The sequence below is a fragment of the Suncus etruscus genome, chromosome 7, assembly GCF_024139225.1.
Source record: "Suncus etruscus isolate mSunEtr1 chromosome 7, mSunEtr1.pri.cur, whole genome shotgun sequence".
Lineage (NCBI taxonomy): Eukaryota > Metazoa > Chordata > Mammalia > Eulipotyphla > Soricidae > Suncus > Suncus etruscus.
Window position 1 is genome coordinate 113,385,523 of NC_064854.1, and position 18,896 is coordinate 113,404,418.

The 18,896-nt window shown below is 37.6% G+C and overlaps 1 protein-coding gene across 2 annotated transcripts in view; it reads right to left on the bottom strand.

The window, feature by feature from the left end:
- Positions 1 to 18,896, bottom strand: part of PTPRG (protein tyrosine phosphatase receptor type G) — an 837,085-nt gene that overhangs the window by 615,310 nt on the left and 202,879 nt on the right. For both annotated transcript variants that reach the window (XM_049777272.1, XM_049777271.1), the window contains exon 2: positions 18,520 to 18,624. In XM_049777272.1, the coding sequence (XP_049633229.1) occupies positions 18,520 to 18,624 (105 nt within the window). The remainder of the gene's footprint in view (positions 1 to 18,519; positions 18,625 to 18,896) is intronic.

Genomic DNA, 18,896 nt, shown 5'->3' on the forward strand with positions numbered 1-18,896 from the left:
TATAGCCATTTGTTGGTGACAATTTTATTATTCTTAAATTCATTGTGAAATACAACAATCCCATGCTCTCATACATCATTACCCTCTTAAGGAAGGTATTATGCAAAACACATGTTTATAACTTTAAATAAGTCATTTCTAGTAAATATTTTTATTTATGGTGACTTGAATACATATTTTCATCACATTAAGCTAAATGGCATTTCATTCCCCAAGGATTTCTTTGACTAAATAAGAAAGAGGAGAATATTGCTGATGTATATTTGCACGGCCATTTCCTTTTAATCAAGCATATCTCTAAATTTCACTTCACAGTGTGTGAATCTTGGAAACTCATTGCTTCAACCAAAACTTTTCTGCAACCATCATTCTCAATACTGGCACAGTACTCTCAAGGTAGTTATAAAAATACTGATGAAAGAAGACAATTGACGCAGTAGATACAACAACAGCCTGCGAGAACTTACACACCACATTTGTTCTCTTTTTCATCCCTCCATTGCTAAAGGTCATGAGTGTACAGTGAAGGGGATAAGCACAATTATTTAAGTAAGAAAAGACAATAGAAACACTGGGTAGACCTGCAGCAAAGAAATTATCACATTTACCTCAACAAATTCCGATCTTTGATGGCCAAGAAACCCTTTGATGATTAAAAAGGGAAGAAAAGAGGAGAAAAGAAAAGAAAAGAAAAGAAAAGAAAAGAAAAGAAGAGAAGAGAAGAGAAGAGAAGAGAAGAGAAGAGAAAAGAAAAGAAAAGAAGAGAAGAGAAGAGAAAAGGAAAGAAGAGAAAAGAAAAGAAAAGAAAAGAAAAGAAAAGAAAAGAAAAGAAGAGAAAAGAAGAGAAAAGAAAAGAAAAGAAAAGAAAAGAAAAGAAAAGAAAAGAAAAGAAAAGAAAAGAAAAGAAAAGAAAAGAAAAGAAAAGAAAAGAAAAGAAAAGAAAAGGCTGATTAAAATATCTAGTTTACAGGCAAAGACTTTGGGAAAATGAGCAACTGCTTTTCTTAACACAATGCTAGTATCTTCGTACACAGCAATCCACAACAGAGGCAAATACAGACATACTTGAAACAATTCCATACTGATGATTATTTTTTGGGTTCACAAAAACTCTGCTTGCCAGAGGCTAAAAAAAAGAAATCAGTAAAGTTATGTTTAAGTCTTTAAGTAAATAACTAGCAGTTAAAATGGTCATAAAACTCTCCCAATGTCTAAAATTATTTCTCATAATAAATGTCGTTATCAAAAAAAAAAAAGATAGATTGTACCTGTGAGTTCCAGAGATATAAATTTCATGGTTGGTTGAGATGAATGGTGAGACTGGAGGCATTTTTGGTAAATAACTTGCTCTCTCAATCAAATTCTAAGATCATAAACATGAATCCTAATGACTGTATTTAAGACGAGTCTTTTACAGGCAAAAATCCGAAATCAATTAATATGTCTTAAATTATTGTATTTCCTGCCCTCCCAATAAATCTGTTCTGAACAGGAACTCAAAATCAAATATCAGCTAGTCGTTTTTATTTGTACTTTGAGCACTGTACCTACAAAAGTGTTAACTAATTCTGAAAGCTTCCTTTTCACTTTTTATATATTTCAGCTATATCTAATATACTAATGTAACATAAAATATCTACATACTAATAAATTAATACACATGATTATTTTAAATTCTGTCAACACACTATAAATATATTCTGAAAAGGGCAATCCTCCTTTGGACTTACCATTCAATGAATTACTTAAATGAAAATCTATGCATTTGGGATTGTCTGTGTGAGGTATATTAGAAAACCTTCTTTACTACAGAGAATCATTATATAACTGAACAACACAAAAGGAATAGGAATCTATTATGCTGAGTGAAATAAGTCAGAAGGAGAGAGATAGACACAGAATAGTCTCACTATGGGTTTTAAAAAAAAAAATTAATGACATTACTGTAATCGGCCAGAGACAATAGACTTAGGGCCAGAAGGACCAGCTCACAATATGAAGCTCACCACAAAGAGTGGTGAATGCTGTTGGGGAAATAACTACACTAACAACTAGCATGACAATGTTAATCAGTGAGAGAAGTAGAATGTCTGTCTCAAACATAGGCAGGGGTGGGGGGCATTGGTGGTGGGAAGGTTACACTGGTGAAGGGAGGTGTTCTGTTTCTGACTGAAACCCAGCACAATCATGCTTGTAATTATGGTGCTTAAGTAAATATATTTTTTTAAAAAGTTAAAAAAAATAGGTAGAGCTTTCATATCACTTAAAAGAAAACTTATCAATAAGTACAATGTAGGGGCCGGAGAGATAGCATGGAGGTAAGGCGTTTGCCTTTCATGCAGGAGGTCATCGGTTCGAATCCCGGCGCCCCATATGGTCCCCTGTGCCTGCCAGGAGCAATTTCTGAGCCTGGAGCCAGGAATAACCCCTGAGCACTGCCAGGTGTGACCCAAAAACCAAAAAAATAAATAAATAAATAAATAAGTACAATGTAATAAATGACTTACTCTGTCAATATTTCAGTATTGGAAAGCTACTCCCACCTCAATGTTTGGCTCAATTCAAGGTCTAGTACTGGTGGTGCCCAGGCAACCGTATGATTAAGAATCAAATCTAGGGGTTCCTGCATGCAAAGCATGCACTCAAGCCCTTCATTTCCTCAACCCATAAATAGCTGTATATCACAAAAATTTTAATTAGGGGGGCCGGAGAGATAGCATGGAGGTAAGGTGTTTGCCTTTCATGCAGAAGGTCATCGGTTCGAATCCCAGCGTCCCATATGGTCCCCTGTGCCTGCCAGGAGCAATTTCTGAGCATGGAGCCAGGAGTAACCCCTGAGCACTGCCGGGTGTGACCCAAAAACCACAAAAAAAAAAAAAAAAAAAAAAAAATTTAATTAGGAAAACACGTGTCACATTTTAAAAAGAGAATTTTGCTAAAGAATAAATGCAATAGAAATACATTTGTCAACTTATAAGACAATCTATTTTCACTAGTCTCCTTTTGTATAAAGGAGAACTAGAAAACCCATTATCAATTAGAGATGCTAAATAAAAATCTAAGTGGAAAAAAAACCTTAGTAATTCATGAACAAGAGATAGGGGCCAGAGTAATGGTGCAGCACACAGCTGACCCAGGACGGACCTGGGTTTGATCCCTGGCATCCCTTATGGTCCCCCAAGTCAGGAGTAATTTCTGAACACATAGCCAGGAGTAACCCCCGAGTGTCAATTGGTGTGGAGGGGGGGGAGGGGGGAGGGGGGGAGGGAGAGAGAGAGAGAGAGAGAGAGAGAGAGAGAGAGAGAGAGAGAGAGAGAGAGGAAGAGGAAGAGAGAGAGAGGAAGAGAGAGAGAAGAGAGGGGAGAAGAGAGAGAGGAGAGAAAGAGGAGAGGGGAGAAAAGAGAGAAAGAGAGAGAGAACAGGGTTATGGTACTTGCTGTACATAGCCAACTATGTACACATAGCTAACTCCAATTCAATCCCTCGCACCAGGAAAGATACTCTGAGCACTGCCAGAGTTATTCCTGAGCATAAAATTAAAAGCCCTGATACCACAGGGTGTGACCAAAAGTGTACCACCTCACACACACAAAAAAAGAATAAAAGAAATAAAAAGGAAGTACATATAAAAGTTTATCATCAACAGAAATGATTAAACAATATTTTATAATTAATATGGTAGCTAATATGTCTAAAAGAAAAAAGAAAAAGAGAAGAAAATAATTTGCTACAGAGGCAAGCAAGAAGGAAGGCAGGGGAGCGGGCAGGAAATTGGGAACAGAGAGAGTGGAAAATGTGCACTGGTGAAAGGATAGGTATTAGACACTGCACGATTTAAATTCAATCATGAAAAACACTGTAACTGTGATTCTCATGGTGATTTAAATAAAGAATTTATTTATAAAGAAAAAAGAAAAATGATGATAGGTGGATAAAGAATACAATGTAGGGGCCAGAGAGATAGCATGGAAGTAGGGAGTTTGCCTTGCATGCAGAAGGACAGTGGTTCCAATCCCAGCATCCCATATGGTCCCCCAAGCCCGTCAGGAGTGATTTCTGAGTGTAGAGCCAGAAATAACCCCTGCATGCTGCTGCTGGGTGTGACCCAAAAACCAAAAAGAAAAAAAAAAAAAAAAGAAAGAATACTGTGTAGGAAAAAGATATTATAATATTGCTAACATTTCTTTGAAGAAATGCAGTGCTTTTCCTATGATATTCATCATCAATGCATTTTTGGACCTGAGGTGCAAATTGTAGGGACCAAGGGAGCTGAAATAATACAAGTGGACACACAACTTAAATGGATATGGAAGTACTTTAGTATTATGCTATCATTCCAATTTAAGAAAAGCATATTTATGGGTTGGCCTGGCATATAAATGATCTTACTACACACCTTTGCAAACTCTCAGCAGACCTGCAATTGAAACATCAGAATAAGTGTATGAGATCTAGATATATTTAACCTTCAAAGTCACTGGCTGTCATTGATAATGAAACTTGGTTTTCAAAAGAGAAAGAAAAAAAAAGAAACTTTGAGCTCTTGTGGGAAGCGACTGAATCCTTTATGTACAAATATATACAAGAGGGCTTGGGACAGAAAAAAACACCTTAACAGCCCTTGGCTTAGTAAAAACTAGACACCCTGACATGTGCAGAGATCAAGCATTTGTATCTTTCTTCCATTACTGTAATTTTTATTTAATATATCCACAGAAGGAAAAGAATCTATTCAGGGAGGAATCTGGCAATTATTACCCGTACCATATCAAATACTCAGCTGCAGACACTTGACAAAAAGCCGGATCATGATGACCTGTCATTCACCACAGAGCTCTATTTTCTTTTCTGTCCTTGCTTTTGTTAAAGTAATCATTTAAATAAAGATGGGGGGGGGGGATATGCTGCTCTTCCCAGCTTTGAAGAAAGTTGTCAAGGTTTCTGTGGGGTAGCTGTGAATGTTCTCTTTGCACCATGCAGATTGGATCAGAGATTCTGTACTGTGCTTGGCTGTCAGCAATACTAAAATTGGCATTGCTTCATAGGAGCATCCTAGATAAAAAGAGAGGCATCACTAGTGACCTCAAAATAAAACAATAATAAAAGCAACCCCACTGCCTCTTTAATCTGGGGTGACTATCGGCTATAGCCTTCACATGACAAGAATGGTGGGTTTCTGACCAGGACGGAGTATGTTCTATTCTTTCATGATTTCTGGCACTGAATGCAAAGAACAGTCAACCAGGTAGGCTTTCCTTTTCTACTCTCCAATTTCCAACAAATACTGAATGCCAGGCTATTACTTGATTCTATAATAGCTAACCCACCCGGGATAGCATGAAAATATACTCTAAAAATCTCACCCAATTAAGGTTTTGGATAAATAACTGAATATAAAGAACTCCCGGCATCATGTGAGACTGCAAAAGCAGTGAGCCTTCAGAAATGGGCTCCCAACTGTGGTTCTACTAACCATTTTAATTCTTGAGCATGGGGACTTATGTGTGCATTTTTTAAAACACTGAATACCCTTTTGAGACTATATGATCCAAGTCCTAAAATGACATCTCTCTAAAATAAGAGGCGTGAGGGGGCTGGAGCGATAGTACAGAAGTAAGGCTTTGCAGGCGGCCAATATAGGATGGACACCGGTTCAAATCCCAGCTGCCCATATGGTCCCCCGAGCCTGCCAGGAGTGACTTCTGGGTGCAGAGCCAGTAATAACTTATGAGTGCCACCAGGTGTGACCCAAAACCAAAAACAAACAAATAAAGAAAAGAAAAACATAATTTGAAGCATGATACTGCCATATTATAGAACCTTTCTGCACTCAATCCTTGCCCCTCTTTCTTCTGCCTGTAGTAGTGGATCTGTATAGCTATAATGCTCATTCCTCCAATAAATACTACCTCATTAAAGAAACTTTAGATACCTTTTCCTTCAAAAACAGTATCTCTAGGGCCAGCATGGTGGCGCTAGCAGTAGGGCATTTGCCTTGCATGCGCTAACCTAGGACAGACCTTGGTTTGCTCCCCCAATGGCCCCTTATGGTTCCCCAAGCTAGAAGTGATTTCTGAGTGCATAGTCAGGAGTAACTTCTGAACGTCACCGGGGTGAGGCCCAAAAAGACAAAAAAAAAAAATATATATATATATATAAAATAAAATAAATAATAATGAACAGTATGTTTATTATTATTTCCTTTTACCAATCAACTGCATTTATTCTTTTTTTATGTTGTTTCAGATGATGTCATATTATTTTGTGCCTGGTTTACTATTGGCTGCTGCCAGGTAGGAATGGAAATGTGTCTATGTTTTGTTTTTGATGGCAGCAGGCTGTTGAAACGAAGCATGCCACAAGGCAACTGTTTGACTCACTTTCAGAGAATCTCTCAATGAACTGAAGACTGATGAGAGAAAAACATGCGCGCACACACACACACAAACTCACTCAATCTAAAGTACTGATCTGTTTAGCCAAAGTATAGAACAATAACAAAAACTAATGTTCTGAGGCATTTCAGTTTCTTTATGTTTGGGAGGAGGAGGACATACCTGATTTACTCCTGGCTTCTATGATCAGGGATTATTCATGCAGGTACTCTAGGACCAAATGGGGAGCAAGGAATCATACCAGACTCAGTTACATGCAAGACAAGTGCCTTACCCATTATACTATTTTCCAGTTTCCAAAATAATGTATGAAAATTATGAGAACACAATTCTAAAGACTCCAAAGAAAAAGGGAGCTATTATGGGGCTTTTCTTATTTGAGAAATTTGCACAAAGAATAGTAGTGACCACTTCCTTCACTCCAGAAGGAATCTTTTTGTTGCTGTTTTGTTTGAAGGCCACATCAATGTTCAAAGCTTGCTTGCTCCTGAATTTGACCTCTGATATCACTTCCAGTAGTGCTCAAGGCATCATATCTGGTGCCTAGAATTGAACCCAGGTCAGTCTTACTACTGTGAATCTTAAATCAACATCTGCATCCATTATTATCTATGTAATAGACTGCTTACAACGATTAAGTAATGCCATTTATAAACATAGTTCTATAGTTGAGTGGGCAAAGCACACAGACAGGCAAGTGGCAGTTCTAAGGAGACAAGTCGGACTTGCTCTCCAGGAAGTCACTTCCCCACAAACAAGAATCCTTTTCTTGCAAAAGGGGCACTTCTCGGAGGGCAAGTGTAAACATCAATTAAGACAAAGCAATTAAGACAAATCCAGTGCCTAAGACAGAAATAATGTTTTATAAACATTATCTACTAGCTTTTTATAATGTCCAGTTGTCTGAATAATACAAACCAACAGTACTTCGCTACAAGGATGCTTAAGGGTTTTTCTGGTTTATTCTTGTTTGTTTGGTTTTGGTTTTTGGGTCACACCTGGCAGTGCTCAGGGGTTACTCTCGGCTCTGTGCTCAGGAAGTCACTCCTGGCAGACTCAGGGAATCTTATGGGATGCCAGGATTCAAACCAGTGGGTGTCCAGTATTGACCACATGCAAGGCAAACGCATTACCACTGTGCTATCGTTCAGGCCCAATGGATGCTGAAGTTTTATATGCTTAAAGGCTACCACAAGTCACTTGTCACTATGAGTATGTGAAATTTGGCTACTGTTTACTTAAACGGAATAAAACTAAAACAAAAATGAACTAAAACTAAACACTTACCTAAAATAAAATTTAATTACTGCATATCTAATGGTGAGAGAACTGAATCAAAAAACCTGAATATAAAAAGAATCTAATTTTATGAAGCTATAAAATGTAATTGGCAACTATCACGGCCTCCTGAATCAAATTTTCATTTCAAAAGTAAATAAATCACCTTTTTATAACTTTTTTGTTTGTTTTCGTTTGGGGGCAATGTGTTCAGGGCTAATTCCAGGCTCTGCACTCAGAAATCACTCCTGGAAGGCTTGGGGGGACAATATGAAAATCTGGGGATCCAACAACAAAGGTCAGCTGTTAACAAAGCAAGCACCCTACCTGCTGTACTAGATTCCAGCCCTTTGCTGTTGCTTAGCTCTTAAGAACTGGGTAAGACAACAGGGATAAACGACATTATAAGATGCTTATCTAACACTCAGTCATTTATTTCCACTCCTACTTATGGAGTAAATCCTGATTGGTGTAAAGCAATCAAGCTAATCCCATTCCTCTAGACAACAATTAGATTAAGCGTGGACATCTGATCTGGTCTGATGAGTGACTATGAGAGATGACTGGCCTGGGGTAGATACTTGAAGGGAAAATTCAGTTGCTCCAAAATAGAGATATGTGAAAGTGATAGGTCTTTCTCTATACTCTCTATTGGGGCTTCTGACTTCTAAAACTACTGAAAAAAATAAAGCCATGAAGAAAGACATTCTAAAGACCAAACTACTGGCTAAAGATGGATGAATTCAAATATCAAAGAGAATGTAATTCAAAATGGTACACAAAGAAGTTGCTCAGAGGCTTCCTATATTTGGAAAGTTATGGAAGATAAAGCGACTTTATTTTTATGTTGGGACCATCAGGGGGTATTTTCCTGAAGCTTAAAAACTATAGAGCAGTTGTTAAAAATATATATACTGATATGGTTTTTTTTAAATTATTGTACGCAAATATTATTAATCTGGAAATGACTTTTATGTAGTTTGAAAAGAAATTCTAGTAATAGTGCCAGCCAGAAGCATGTATGTAACAACAGAAAGCAATTTCTGACTATGCCTTTCTGCCAGAGCAAGGCCTGCGGTCCAATTGGTGGTGAGTGCTGAAACTTTATTTTCATACTCTAGTAAATGTGGAAGGAAGAGCCATCCTTACACGAGAGGGTGTTTTAGGACAGCTCATTAGGGAAAGGTGTAAAAATATAAAAGCCACAAGACCTGTAGAAAGCGTCAGGATCACTCTCCAAAAGGAGAGTGTGGATGATGCACTTTGAAACAAGAAGAAGAAAATGCCTCCTTTTATCTTATGGAGCCCCAGAAACAAAAACACACTACAATCGACTTCAACAGAATAGGAAATAATTCATTTTCTGCTAAAATGTCTCAATGACCAATCAGTACCTAATAGTTTAATGACAACCTGTGAGTACAGTATTGTCCTAATATTTGCAATTTAGGGGAAAGGAAGAGAAAAGAAAGAAAAATAGTTCAGGAAGCAAAGGGGACAGCAATAATTGGGCAGAATAGCTAAATGAGGGGGCAGAGAGATAGCATGGAGGTAAGGCATTTGCCTTGCATGCAGACGGATGGTGGTTTGAATTCTGGCATCCCATATGGTCCCCAGAGCCTGCCAGGAGCGATTTCTGAGTGTAGAGCCACAAGTAACCCCTGAGCGCTGCCGGGTGTGACCCAAAAACCAAAAACCAAAAACCAAAAAAAAAAAAAAAAGAAGAAGAAGAAGAAGAATAGCTAAATGATAGTTTAGGGGTAGCAAATCCTCACAAAGCTTTAAAAGTAGCTTGTTTTTCTCCCCAAAAATGGCCTTCATAAATGGAGAACTTGGATCAACTGGATCAAATAGCTAGTAAATCCAGAGAATATTAGACAGACAACCAAACTTGAGTCAAGGGGGACGCAAAGCCAGGAGTAACCACTGAGTGCCACCAGGTATGGCCCATAAACAAACAAACAAAAAAAGGGGGGAAGAGAATTCAAGGCTCAATGCAAAAGTTAAAGTACTACCAGAATCATTCAAATTCTCCACCCTCATATCATAGTAGGCAATGGTGATATTTATAATAACTAAGAAATCTGTAGGAATAGTCAGGAACAATGGGAGGGAATGTAGAATGTAGATTGAGGAATGTTAATCACAGAGAACCCCAAACTTGGAAGACAAGCTGGATCAGAAGAGGAAATTATTCAGAGGCCAATGTGTATTTTTGTTTGTTTGTTTGTTTGTTTCTTTGGGGGCCACACCCAGCAGCACTCATTTACTCCTAGCAGACTGGGAACCATATGGGATGCCAGGGATCAAACCCAAATCAGTTTCTGGTCAGCCAAGTGCAAGGCAAAAAAGCTCTACCCGCTGTGCTGTCGCTCCAGGCAGCCAAAATGTATTTTAAGATTTAAAACATGATAGATTATAGTTCCAAAAAAGAACATGGAATGACTCAGTCTTTTTTTTTTTTAATTTGGACCTAAAATGGGTCCCTTACTTTTTAAGTGAATTCAAGGAAAACTCTTGGACATCACAGACATTGCAGATGGCATATAAGTAGAGGCTTTACAACCTTCCCATCATGATGATAACATCTTCTAGAGAAGGTTTTATTTTGCCATATTGGACTGCCATTCAACTGCTAATTGAAATTTTTCTTCCAAATGGATCACTCTTTATAAAATCTTAAATATGGGGGCCAGAGCGATAGTGTAGCTGTAGGGCGTTTGCTTTGCACGCAGTCAACACCAGATGAACTCCGGTTCAATACCTGGGATCCCATATGGTCTTTCGGGCCTACCAGTAGCAATTTCTGAGTGTAGAAGCCAGGAGTAACCCCTGAGCATTGCCGAGTGTGACCCCTGCCCAAAATAGGTTAATAAAATATTAGCATAACATATTTTTTATATTTGTGTGTGTGTGTGTGTGCGTGCGTGGTTTTTGGGTCATGCCTGGCGGTGCTCAGGGGTTACTCAAGACTCTATGCTCAGAAATCGCTCCTTGCAGGCACAGGGACCATATGAGTTGCCGGGATACGAACCACCATCTGTTCTGGATTGGCTGTGTGCAAGGCAAACACCCTACCACTGTGCTATCTCTCTGACCTCAGCCTCTTTATATTCTGCTACATAATGTTTTGAATAAAAGTAAAATAAACAAGTGTGTTTAAGTCAGAAAGGAAGATGGGTGTTAAGTAAATCACAAAGCTTATGAAAATCATTAACTTATTAAACATAGTAATAATGCAAGTATTTTCTTTACATTTTTACATTAGTCATGTCAGTTCACTAACACAATCCTTACTTCTGCCTCTAAGATGCTAGTCTGAAAAGAAAGAACATCATCCGTTCAAATTTACGACAAGGAAGAAAGATGTTTAACTTTATCCATCACAGATATGAAAAATATATACTTCTAGGTAACTCTCTGTATGCCTTCTATAGACCCACTAAATTTATAGAATACTGAATATTAAGATTTATATTATCTCAAAGCAGATATTGACCTTATCTCTCCTTCAGTCAATATTTACTGCTTTGCTCTATAAATCTTGATGTTCATTTTCAAACAAAGTCAATATCAGTTCATTAAATTTTGCATGGTTCATATCAGCATTTTGTAAAATGTGAAAAGTCAGTGAAAATGTTTCACCTAGAAAATTTAGGGGCAGCCAGTGATACAGATAGAAGCTTTTGCTTTCCTCTGCCTTGCCATTCAGTTTTTTGTACTGCCCTTTCTCTCCCCCACCCAGTATTATTACAATTCAATACAATTCATTTATTTACTAAAAAATAAAAACATTAAGCTAAAATACTCCCTACATATGAATTTAAATAGCCTAGATTTAATTCAATGAAATAAAAATATTATAGACATACAAAAGTAGAAAGAACAATATGACTTTTCTCAATGAGAGATATAATAACTATTGGGTCTAAGTCTTTAGATTTCTCAACATATCTACTTTGTACTTTATTATCTATATTAATCTATCTTTAATTTACCCTGTTTCATTTTTGGTACAAATTTAGTAATTTCCTGCTAAGAATGTACAATAATTACCAAAGTCCCTAATGACTGTCACATTCCAAATGGGAATAAATGTGTTTGAAAGAAAATTTTCTCCCAAACCATCAATATTTAAAATTTATAAGATATGAACAAAAAATACCTTCACAAACTCTTAACAACTTCCTATCTTGAGAGCTAGTTAAAATTCCCAATTCTCAGCCTGCCATTATCCACAAGTAACACATATATGTTTGATCCCAATAGAACAGTAAAGCATTATTTCATCTTCCTCAATGCTTTGCCAAGATTCACAAAAATACTAGGAAATTTGTTGACTGTCCCTTGATATTCCAATGCCCACTAACTTTGCAAGCACTTGTGAAAAATCCAAAGAGAAAAGGCAGGAAGCTTTAGTGTTCAAGCAACAAGAATGAAGAAAAAAAAAAAAAAGGCAAAACAAAGAATTTTAAAAAATTCATTTTCCTTTAGTTTTTAGACTGCATTCAGTGATACTCAGGGGCTAATCCCAGGGAAGAGTTTAGGGGACCACTAGCACTACTCAATAATAAAACCATCTCTGTTCATGCACAACAGAATTTCATTGCAAAATCCTATCATCTTCATCACTAGTAGATACCCTATGTAAGACCCTTCATGGTTATATTCAGGGACTATGAATTATGCCCTTAACTTTCTCTACCCCCAATATGATCTAAACCTACTGAACTATGTCCAGTTCCCCATCACTATCATATCACTTCAAGCTTCAAGGCTTTATTCAGGTCCCTGGAGATACATACTTATCTTAAAGACAAAACTCTGGCAAAAGCAAGTCTGAGAAGGATGACCCTTCCCATTACTCCACAAACCCTGGTACTCAAACTCACAGATGACTTGAAGAGATGCATAAATAACACCTGCTTACAAAGTGGCAGGGTGTTTGCCTTGCACTCGGCTGACCTGGGATTTACCCAAATTTGACCTCCGGCATCCCATATGGTCCCCCAAGCCTACCAGGAGCGATTTCTGAGCACAGAGCTAGGCGTAATCCCTGAGCACTGCCAGGTGTGCCCTCAACCCAAAAATAAATAAAATAAAAACTACAAAGAAGAAAATCAAGTTAAGATCTAGGTGATTAGTGTTTTTACTTTTATTTATTTTTGATGACAGGGCTGGAACCCAGGGCCTCATACATGCAAAGTGATTTACAAAGTGAGTTACACCCCGACCCCAAGGTTAACAGTGCCTTTGAGCTGAAATTTAGAAGGCGATTACCCCCTTAAGACACAGCAGCAGATCAAAAGACCTCAACTGCAACGAAATTGTCTCTGGAAAATGATTCCCTTAAGACATTTTCGTAGAAGGCATTAGGAAAGGGGAAAATAATACAACAATATTCACAGTACGTTTTGAGGTTCTACAGTGCCTTTCATACTTTTTGTAACAGAAGAAGACTTCTATGGGCATATATATATTTCTGTTTGCCCCTTGTATAGATATTATTAAAAATAGACGTGGAGTGTTATTTTAGGAATTTAATTATATCTTAAGTTCATCAAGGGATCTTGTTACTTAAAAGAATCCAACAGTAAGACCTTTTGGAAATCACCCATTTATTTACCTAAAATTCTCCTAAGCGAACTCCCAAGCATAGGCATTAGTTGGAGTCTGTCTGTCCATCATCCAATCACCCACTTAAAATATGTTCATAAAATATGCACAATATTAAATAATCTGGCACAAAGCAGAAAAATCAAGAAACTGAGATTTAGCCCCATACTCAATGATTCTACAGTTAGCTGGAAAAATTAGATTTAGCTAGAAAAATTAGATAGACTTCTCTCTCTACCCTTCCCCCACCAAAACAGATTTTTAAAAGACCACAGCTAAAAAATGAGATAGTTATGAATAGTATAATGAGGTGGCAATAATTACCTATTTATTTACCTAAAAAATACCTATTCCACTCCAGAGTTAGAGACCAAAATTTATACCAGGTGTTCATATTTATTTTTTTTTTTCGGGCCACACCCGTTTGATGCTCAGGGGTTACTCCTGGCTAAGTGCTCAGAAATTGCCTCTGGCTTGGGGAGACCATATGGGATGCCGGGAGATGGAACCGGGGTCACGATCTTTCCTTGGCTAGAGCTTGCAAGGCAGACACCTTACCTCTAGTGCCACCTCTCGGGCCCCAGGTGTTCATATTTATATCTACCTTTATAAAATTCTTAAAATCATCATCAAGACATACCATATATGCCTAATTCATAGTATAAAAAGTTGACAAACAGAAAGGAGTCTGGATGCCTCACCCAGGCAGGAATTGCTAAACCTTTATTCAGCACACCACATCAGACTTCCTGTAAGGAAGTTTTTTTTATCACTGCACACCAGTGAATAAGAATTGACTGATTTATTGGTTACTGATTGATTAATTATTGATTGACTGATTTATTGATTGTTCCTTTCTTACAAAAGAAACATGTACACTACATGACTTAAAATAAAAGAGCAGAATTTTTTTTAACAAGTAAAAGGAATACAACCAGTTTGTCTAGAAGCATTTGAGGAGGAAAATTAAAGGGGGGTGCCTTTATTAAAATATTTTAAATTCTTTTTTGTGGGGGAGTACATCTATTGGTGCTTAGAGTTACTCCTGGTAGGCTTGGGGAACCATATGCAATGCTGGGGATAGAGCCCAGGTTGGCCATTTGCAAGACAAAGGCTCTATCCATTGTACTATCACTCTGGCCCCTAAAAATGTCTCAAATTCTTTTTATTTGTTTATTTGTTTTTGGTTTTTGGGTCACACCCGACAGTGGTCAGGGGTTACTCTTGGCTCTAGACTCAGAAATCGCTCCTGGCAGGCTCGGGGGACTATATGGGATGCCGGGATTTGAACCACCATCCTTCAGCATGCAACGCAAATGCCTTACCTCCATGCTATCTTTCCGGCCCCCCAAAATGTCTCAAATTCTTATATAAATTTGCTCCATATTTGTTTCTCTTTTTCCACAGTGATATCCTACCTACCATGAGCTTCTTTATTACAGAAGTATTGAGCAAACTCCAACTCATGATCTGTCATCACCTCAAGTAACAGAAAAATATCTGTATCTTGTCAGGAGAAATGAACAGAAAACAAATTGCTTTAATATTTCCAATGAGAAATATTAAATTACCTTTTTCTCAAGCATAATTTTATGTGCATGTCACATTTATAGAATGTCACTCCTTTTTTTACTCTAACTTGGAATAAAGAAAATAAAACCAAGGATTTAAAGCAATCTTGATATTCCATTGTTATTTAAAGGTTCATAATAATAATATCTTACACAGTGATGCCCTTCATATCTCTTATGCTTGTATGAACTCAGTCATCCTGACCTCCCTTTGTACAAAAGATGTAATTAAGAACTAGCAAGACAACCAATATTTAGGAAATCACAATGGAACTAGAAACACATGAACTCCAAATCCTCATTGAACAATCCCCTCCACTAAAGCTACAGATGTGGGCAAGAGCATTTCTTAATAAGCCTTCCAAAACCATGTTTTGGAGCACTGCTAACATAAACAAGATGTATGTAGTACCCAAGATGATGCAATGGAATGGAAATGTCTTTGTTAGTCTTAGAATCATAAACTGCACCAATAAATATGATCAACTATAAAGATAACTTTCCTCAGTAAAAAGATAGGCATCTGATGAGCAATTCCAGGAGCCCAAAAGCCTCAAATTCACTAATGTCCATTCACCAACGAATTCTATCTCTTGCTGTAAATCTTGCTGCTTCTTCTCCTGAGTTCATCCCAAGTGTTTTGCAGGTTTACCAGGATCACTCCAATCCCAAAGTAGAGATTTGTTGAAATTCTCCTATCTAAAAGATAGTCTAAGGAACTTGCCTTAGACTATTGTCTTCAAGACAATACCATAATTTTCGTTTGGTTGTTGTTTTTTTGTTTTGTTTTGTTTTGTTTTTTGGATTTTGGGAGACACCAATGACACTCAGGGGTTACTCCTGGCTGTGCACTCAGAAATAGCTCCTGGCTTGAAGGACCATATGGGACGCCGGAGGGTTCAAACTGAGGTTCTTTCCTGGGTCTGTTGCATGCAAGGCAAATGACCTACTGCTGCGCTCATGTGCTGCAACACCATAAATTTTTTTTATGAATGAGGTTAACATCTTGAGGTGAACATCTTAATATCTTCTCAAATACGCAGGCTTACAGAAAAGGCAAACCATTTTGTAAAAGGCCAAGTCACAATATGCCAGGCATTCCTCAAACAGTCTCTATAATTACTCAAGACTGGCAAGCTATAAAGAGCACCTAAAAGAACACTAGGAAATGTTAGTTGACAAATAAAAATTTAACCCCTCAAAACATGGGGAAAAATTGATTGGTCAAGACTTAAAGGTGATGGTAGTTTGATTAATTCTCATCCCCAGAAATAAAAATACACTTCTTAACTGACAAAATTTAGGTTGCTGAGCTTTTATATTGAAAACTAAAATGATCTAGGGAGCCAGAGCGGTGGCACAAGTGGTAGGGCATCTGCCTTGCATGCTCTAACCTAGGACAAACCGTGGTTTGATCCCTAGGCATCCCATATGGTCTCCCAAGCTAGGAGTAATTTTTGAGTGCATAGCCAGGAGTAACCTCTGAATGTCACTGGGTATGGCCCACAAAACCAAACTAATAAATAAATAATAAATAAATAAAATGACCAAAAAGAAAACCACTGTCAATCTCCATGCATTTCTTACCATATACCCTGAAAAGGCTCAAGTATATACTCATCTTAATGTTTACAGAAAAGTATACTACCTCTCTTATCCAGAAGTTCAACTCTTAGACCTTCTATATATCTAGATACAATGCACTCCAGAATACAATAGAGAGATTCCTTAAGTCCATCATAGTTATGATAACAACAAAGGTTATAATACAAAGGCTGCAACACCTGCATGCCAGATCTCATGAAAGAACTGGGAAAGGCCTTTCTTTCTCCCACTGCCACTTGCCATTGAAGATGCTGATGAGATCTAACTCCCAATATCCTGACTAATAGCATTATTACTCTAAATTGATGAACTGTAAATAGCAACCCACTTTATGCTTCTAACTGATATGAAGCCACAGAGTACAAAATGATAAATTTTCTTTGCGTTTCTTGGCAAGGTGCTATATATAAATAATTTTGGCCTTCATACCTCAATTTCCTCCATTTATCAGAAATAGTGACAAAAGGCACTAATTAGATAATTCTAATCACAAGGAACGGGGTGTGATGGAAGACTTCAGAATCACTATCTGTTCCTTGCAAAACAAAACAGATAGATAGGCTACTCTCCCTGTAGGGGCAGGAAATTTATCAATAGACAAAAGGATGCAAAAAAAGCCAATAGATAAAGTATAATTAAAGATTGAACCTATAAATTTTATACTGACATAAATTTAACAAGATTTGCAGAAGAAAATTCAGGATTTAAAACCAAAGCATTATGAAAATAATACCTTCCATTCTATTTGCAACAATATTGCATAATATACAGATTTGTTATTAAGACTAATACCCACGTCTCCAGGATTTTTCATACGAACGATTTGAATTACTCAGTGCCAAAGTAATTTCTAAAGTGGTCTGTCTTCCTCAAGCACTTCTTGTTAATTAGCTTCAATATATTTTCCATATATTTGTGAGCATCAAGACTCCTTTTAGAAATAACACTCCATCTATCAGATGTGGGAAAGTGCTTGCAAATATAATCTAGAAAGGTCTGTATGCTCTTGAAGATTATAATTTTTCTGACTCTTTAAAGGGTAAGAAAACAGAGCTAAGAGAGAGCACAGAAGTTAAGCTTTACATGTGTCCAACCCCAGTGAAATTCCCTGGTACCATACAGTCCCACAAAAGCACTAGGCACCTCCAGGTTATACCAGGATAGGCCATTCTGACATCAAAAGTCTGAGTAGCACCATATTCTTGACTCCTTGCTGAACGAACCAAGTTGGTCTGAATAGCCAAGAACTACAAGGAGTGGCATTTGAGTCACTTGGGAGGCAAAATAATTAACAAGAAAATTAGGGCCAGAATGATAGTAGCCCAGCTAGGATACTTGTCTTGCATGTAGTCAATCCCAGATAGATCCACAGCACCACATATTGTTACCCCAAACCCCACCAGGAGTGATCCCTGAACACAGAGCTAAGAATAACCCATGAGCAGTGGCCCAACACTACCACCCCCACAAATTATTTCCTATAAAATGCACAACATACTTAAGAGTACTGTCCATTCTCTTCACTGTCTCAAAAGCAGTAGAAATAAAAAACTAAACAGGAATATAGAAAGCCAAAGAGTAAAGTGTTGAGCTACAGTCAGCTAAGCAAAATTTGATTTGCAAATAAATCTGCATTTCTAACTGAACATAAAAGCTCGTTTTGATATTGGAATGCATTGTAATATTTAGTAGACAATTGGCAGCTTGAGATTTGTTTTGTATTTTCTGCTTTCTGAAATTACAGCTACTGAAAAGCTCAAAATGAATAAGGTAGTGTTTTTGGAAAATTACTAGTTTGGTACAATAACTCATTAACAAGGAAAGTTCTGAAATAAATGCAAATTGAGGGTGGGAAACCAGGCTGAAAAAACAGGTGGGAGAAATAAAATTAAGGTCCTTGCAACCTGGAAGAAAAACAGACGCAAGGATTTCAACTTTCAGTGAAGTAAAAAAGGGTTTGAACAAACTGAAGTCAGGCATGTGAGTGATTCTAAGTGTAGTTTGCAGTAATTTTAATGGGATGTTAACTGGCCTGACAGAACATGTCAACTCACCCGAATAAGCCCAGTACGGGTCACCTGAGGCCTTACGCCTGCGAATCTGCGCTGAGCTGCCGTGTCTGTTTTCATGCAGGGTCCCCGCGTAGCCTTCTGTCAACGCTGCAAGAGAGGAAAGTTCCAGTAAGACAGAGCATCACCCTGGGAAAAAAACAGTGAGTGACCTAAGACTTCAGGACATGGGGCTATCAGAAAGGAGAATACTAGGATTACTGTTAGCATAAACAATAGCTTCGCAATGATTTTCTCTGCCAGCAATAACAGTGCATTAAGAGCTTGTGCTGTTGCTCTTTGATTCGAAAGCTACCACTTGACATTAGGCGCAGTAGTCTTTAATGATGAGACTACTTTGTTTTCTAGATAGCTTTGACTTG